Source organism: Parasteatoda tepidariorum, chromosome 5, assembly GCF_982258835.1.
Source record: "Parasteatoda tepidariorum strain Cologne lab strain chromosome 5, Ptep-v5.0, whole genome shotgun sequence".
Classification (NCBI taxonomy): domain Eukaryota; kingdom Metazoa; phylum Arthropoda; class Arachnida; order Araneae; family Theridiidae; genus Parasteatoda; species Parasteatoda tepidariorum.
In genome coordinates, this window is record NC_141759.1 from 15,819,756 (window position 1) to 15,826,291 (window position 6,536).

Sequence of the window (6,536 nt, forward strand, 5' to 3'; positions counted from 1 at the left end):
TTCCATGTAACTTATTTATGAACCATCTTTAGTCGCAGTAATTACCCAATTTTATTATATAACTGATGTGAACAGATAGCCCTATTACTGAGATAACGGTTTCTAATGTTCAATTCCATTCTCTTGAGATTTTGAACTCAAAAAAGAAAACAACGAAACAAAATCGGTCAAGCATTGCATCAAACTAGCCTTCATGGAAGACTTTTTGGTGAAACTAACCCATATTCACGTTGCAGGGAAAGGAAACCCACGGTTAGCCTGATGGCATGAAAATTCTAACTGATGATCAGTTTACCAGTGAGAACATTTTACGCCAGCAGTGTGGTCGGGAAGGCAGGGAGCAAAATTCATATCAACCATCAACCGTTGAGATTCGAACCTGACGTCCTTTATTGCGGCCGTGTGCTCAATCTACTAAGCCACCGTGACTCAAGTAACATTAAGCAAAACTTGGTCAAATTTTATCAAAACACAATTTCTGTAATATGTGAGTCTGCAGAATTGAAGCTTAAATGATAAAATTGTTCACAAAATTCGCGATAATTGTGGTGCATAGTTTCTTGTTTTAGTTATTGTACACGATTGTACACAGTGCGCTGGTTCATTAAATACGAAATTTCAACAAACAATATTTTATTTTAACAATTGTAAATAACCAAAATCATTGCACTATTGCAATGAAAGCCACGACTGGCTCAAACAAGAGTTCAAGAGAAACTGAGCAGTTCACAACAATTGCTACAGATGGCGCTTCGCCTAAGACCGAACATGCCGGCCCCTTGAAATATTTAACATATTTCAACAATAACTAATATACATTGAAACTATAAGAATAACAATAAAATTATTAGAAATATTTGATTTCAATTAATAGAATAAAATTATGGACTGTAGAAAAATATTTGTTCCAATATTAAATGAATGCACAATTCCAAATTTAAAGGAAATTATTAAAATACAATGATACAATACAAATATAAACAAAAAATAATTCAATGAGGTTACAATTATTACCAAACTATTTATTGTCCTCAATAGGCAAAATACTCAATTTATGAATTGGTCTTTTAAATAAACCTTTAGGAGTTCGCACTAAAACAACCCGTACCTTTTTATCTTTGCCAGCTATAGTTTCTTCAACTCTACCAATTATCCAATGACATACTGGAAGATTATCTTCCCTAACTAGAACCATTGTACCAGGGGTAACATTCCTTTGAAAATTGCCACTTAGTTCGTTCGTGTAAATTAGACAGTAATCTCTTTGCCACCTTTTCCAAATATTTTGAGTCAATTTTGTAACTCTTTCCCATCTAGACAATCTGTTATCTGGAATCTGAGTGATTTCGGGTTCTATGGGGGCAGTTATTGGACGCCCTATTAAAAAATGACCTGGCGTCAGAGCGTTCATATCATTTGCATTTGTAGATAATGGGGTAATTGGTCTAGAGTTTAAAATTCCCTCTATCTGCGTAACAAGGGTCAAAAATTCCTCAAGGGTTAGTTTTGAAATTCCAACTGTCTTTTTAAAGTGGGTTTTAAAGGATTTCACTGCTGCTTCCCAAATACCCCCGAAATGGGGGGCCCGTTGCGGTATAAATTTCCAAGCAACCTCTTCTGTTAACAGATAATCAATTAATTCTTGTTCCGGGGATTGAGCCAAACTATATAACCGTTTTAACTCGTTCCGAGCTCCACAAAAATTACTCGCATTATCACTCATTAACATAGAACATTTCCCCCTTCTTGCAAAAAACATTTTTAATGTGGCAATCAAGGCCTCAGTTGTTAAGTCCGAGACAATTTCCAAATGTACTGCCCGAGTGCAAAGGCACACAAAGACTGCTACATACATTTTTTGAAGACTTACTTTTCTTTGATTTTTTTGCTTGACAAGAAACGGTCCGCAGAAATCTAAGCCTGATTTATTAAAGGTGAATTCAGGATTTAATCGATAAGATGGAAGATTACCCATTAATTGATCAATAGCTACAGGTCTAAATTTAAAACAAGTAACACACTCGTGCACTATTTTTCTGGCAAGATTTCTTCCGTGAATTATCCAAAACCTTTGGCGAACAGAATTAAGTAATGCCTGGGGACCAAGATGCAAATCTTTTAAATGGAAATACAACATAATTAAATATGTAAGCTTATGACCCGCAGGCAAAATAATGGGAAACTTAGCATCGAAACTTACCTGCGAGTGGGCCAAACGACCACCCACCCTCAATATACCATCTGCATCTAAAAAAGCGTTAAGTGATTTAATCTTACTCTTAGAAGAAATTGTACCTTTCTGAATATCTGCAATATCAGAAGAAAATTCATCCCTCTGTACTTCTCTAATCAAAAACAATTCGGATAATTTTAACTCATCCCTCGAAATCGGTCCCGTAGTTTTCTTTGCTGAGTTTTTAGCATTTCTTACAAACCTGAAAATAAAACTTAAGATTCTGATTAGTTTCATATAACTATTGCTTTTGTTCAAAAAATCAATTATAAAAGTGTTTTTCTCAAAGACAGTAAAATTAAGGTCAGAATTTTTCTTGAGTTCAACCATATATTCATCGCTGGAAGAAGGAGAATGTTCGAATTGCTTATAGTCCTCAGTCTTTAGAAAGGAAGGGCCATTCCACCAAAGCTCAGAGTTTGAGATTTTGTCTGCAGTAACACCACGCGAAATGAGGTCAGCAGGGTTGCTTTCGGAAGGCACATGTCCCCATTTAAATAATCTAGTGATTTCTTGAATCTTGGACACTCTATTCGATACGAAAGTTTTCAACAAACATGGATCAGTTCGTATCCACGCCAAAGTTATGGTTGAATCCGACCACAAGTAGACACTTTGTATATCCATTTGAAGAGCTTTTAACAGTTTCTGTAGAAGTTTGGACATTAGTTCAGCCGCCAATAATTCTAAACGAGGAATCGTCAACTTTTTTATCGGCGCTATGCGTGACTTGCTGCACAGTAAGTTAATAGTCACTTGATTCAATTCATTCTTACATCGTAAATAAATCGCTGCACCGTATGCATCTTGCGAAGCATCGCTGAAGCCATGGATTTCAAAGGAGGAAACAGTTCCATTCGTTACACAGCGGTCTATTTTAATGTCTTTCACACAGAGAAGAGAGGAAGCATACTTCTCCCACTCCTTAACTTTGCAGTCTGGCAGTGCCTGGTCCCAGTCCAGTTTTTGTAGCCAGAGTTTTTGCATAAAAATTTTGGCCTTCACTATCACCGGCCCCAAGAGGTCTAATGGATCAAACAGTCTTGAAATGCACGATAAAACTGTTCTTTTAGTACAGTTCGTCAGATTAGTGCTATCTGAAATTGAAAATTGAAACAAATCTGCATTTGGGTTCCATATCACACCGAGAGTCTTAACGTTGTTTTTAATATCGAAATGGTACTCCTGGTCTTCATACGGTAAGTTTTCTAACAAGGACTGTTCATTAGATGACCATTTGTGTAAATTCATGCCACCCCGATGAAGAAGGTTTATTAACTGATTTTTTAACTCTAAGGCAGAAGAAATATCATTAGCCCCCGAGACTACATCGTCCATATAACAATCATTTTGGACGACACGAGCTGCAATGGGAAAATCCTTCCCTTCATCAATCGAAATTTGTCTTAAGACACGCGTTGCCAAAAATGGAGCAGAGGTAGTGCCATAGGTAACAGTACAGAGCTTGTAAATTTTAGCTTCATCATCTTTATTCAATTTCCACAATATTCTTTGTAAGTCTCGTTGATTTTCATCAATTAAGACAGTGCGAAACATACCTCTAATATCAGCCGTAAAGGCTACAGTATGTTTCCTAAATCTACACATAATTGAAAATAAATCATCCTGAAGCACGCCCCCCTTCATTTGTATAGAGTTAAGTGATTCACCACTCGATGTTTGCGCACTAGCATCAAAAACGACGCGCAATTTTGTGGTAGTTTTGTCAGGGCGATGTACGCCAAGATGGGGAATATAATAACTAGCGTTTACATTAATATCGGCGTCAACTAGTTGCATGTGTCCTGAATTTTGATATTCAAGCATAAAGTCTTTATATAAGTTACAAAGTTCAGGATTAGAGTCTAACTTTCTATATATATATTATTCAATCTCTTTAAAGCTAGTTTCTTTGAATCACCTAAACATTGGGGATCCTTTTTGAGTGGCATTTGAACCACATATCTACCACATTCGCTGCGATAATGAGTTTGTAAAAAATGATTTTCACAATATTCCTCCTCACCAGTAAGCATGTCTGACGAAACACTTTCGATTTCCCAAAATTTCTGAAGGGAATCTTCAATATTTTCAGAGGTATGTGTTAAACCGCAAAAGGAATTTAAATTGTTCTCATGAACCTTACCCGTTGCTATCAAACCAAAAGCAGAATTTTGGAATAACAAATTAGGAGAAACTCTGGTTTTTCCTTCCTTTAAAATATCATAAAAGAGCTCAGCTCCTATAATCATGTTTATTTTACTCGGTATCTCAAAATTTGGATCAGCTAATAACGCGCGATCAGGAATTAAATGCTCACTAATTTTAATGGGAGTCGATGGAATCAAGCCCGTAATTCTAGGAACTATTAACAATTCAACTTGCGAAGAAAAAGATAAATCCTTATTACAAATCAAAGAAGTCGCCTTCCACTTAACATTAATTTTATTCTCTCCCAATCCACTAACAGAAATGTTTATTTTTTCTCGCTTCAACCCCAAATCAAAACAAGTATCAGAATTTAAATAATTCGACTGACTGCCATTGTCCAACAATGCTCTTATTAAAACATATTTATTTTTAAGCGGACTCCAGATGTTAATTAAGGCAGTAGATAGAAGAACTAATTTATTACTATTTAGATTACGAGTTGAGAATGCGTGGGAGACGCTACTCTCTTTCGATTTCTCTGAGTCAGCAATTTCACTGGCTTCAGAAATATTATTCAATACATTTGGCGCCAGGGTGGGGGAATGTTTTGGCATATCTGAACTTGATTTAATAGTTTCAAGCGGGCGAGAATTATCTCTATGAAGTAACTCGTGATGTTTACAGTTACAAATTTTACAACTAACTTTCGAAAAACAATTAGAAAGTTTATGGTTATTACCAAAACAATTAATGCATAGCCTTAATTTTTTAACTTCTTCAAACCTTTTTAAAGGGGAAAGATCTAAAAATAATGGACAATTATGCAGTTCATGCGGTTTTTTACACAACAAACATTTCATACTAGATTTTAGAATAAAAGATTTACTTTTATTTACGGGAAGAAGTTTCGATTTATTTGGCTGCACACCTTGTAAATTCTCTAATAACTGAGCTCTTTTATGAAGAAAGTCCAAAAACTTATCCCATTCGGGTAAATCAGAAGTTGTTAGAGACATTTCGAATTCCTTACGTGTATTTTTATCTACTTTTTGTAGAATAATATTCATTAGCAATTGATAACATAAATCGTTACTTTCTAATTTCAAAAGTTTTAAACCTCTTAAATTACGGTTTAACACATCAATAAGATTTCTTGTGTCTTTGAAAGAATCATACGATAACTTTTCTATGTTTAAAATATTAGAAATATAACTATTTACCACAATACGCTTATTCTCATATCTATCAATTAAAACTTTCATTAAAGATTCAAATGAATCTTCACTAGTTTCTATGTATTTAGCATCGCCCTTAAGCGATGATCTCAAATAAATCAACTTTTGTAAATCAGACAATGAAGAATTATTAGATATTAAACTATCGAATTGTTGTTTAAAGCTTGACCAATGCTCAACTTGTCCATTAAATGTAGGCAAATTAATATCTGGTAACTTCAAATTCACTTTAGTTACAATAGAATCATTGCCTCTAACTTCACTATGTTGAAACTTAAATATAAAGGTTTGCAAGCTTACCTTTATATGTTCTATAGACTCTTCTAAATTGTCCATTTCAGCTTCGAAATTGGGCAAATCTTTTTCATCGAGGGTGGCATAATAATCCAGTTTTAATTTCTCTAGTTTATCACAAGTATCCAAAACGTTTTCTAATTTGCATTGAAGCAATAATAGTCCAGCTGTTTCGGCTTTCTCACGAACAAATGTCTCTAATTTGGTTATTCGACCTTTCAAATAACCCTTTCTGCGACTAAGCACAGTCTTTTCTGATTTTTTGTCTTCTTCACTACTACTGCTCATTATGAAGAAAACGAAATGAAACTACGCATTCCACAACAAACAGAAAGTTCGAAAGTACGACCTCCGGGTCCACTGGGACCACTTTATTATGTACACGATTGTACACAGTGCGCTGGTTCATTAAATACGAAATTTCAACAAACAATATTTTATTTTAACAATTGTAAATAACCAAAATCATTGCACTATTGCAATGAAAGCCACGACTGGCTCAAACAAGAGTTCAAGAGAAACTGAGCAGTTCACAACAATTGCTACAGATGGCGCTTCGCCTAAGACCGAACAGTTATCACTCTATTTTTCTCAAAGCCACAACAAGAATGTAGTAATCAGTA

The 6,536-nt window shown here is 35.0% G+C and overlaps 1 protein-coding gene across 1 annotated transcript; it reads right to left on the reverse strand.

The window, feature by feature from the left end:
• Positions 1-1,018: 1,018 nt before the first annotated feature.
• Positions 1,019-6,201, reverse strand: LOC147808598 (uncharacterized). The gene is made up of 4 exons (XM_087162630.1): positions 4,155-6,201; positions 2,601-4,038; positions 2,201-2,435; positions 1,019-2,095 (listed from the first exon to the last, which is right to left on the reverse strand). The coding sequence occupies exons 1-4, from the start codon at positions 6,199-6,201 to the stop codon at positions 1,019-1,021; spliced, it is 4,797 nt and encodes a 1,598-aa protein (XP_087018756.1).
• Positions 6,202-6,536: the final 335 nt, after the last annotated feature.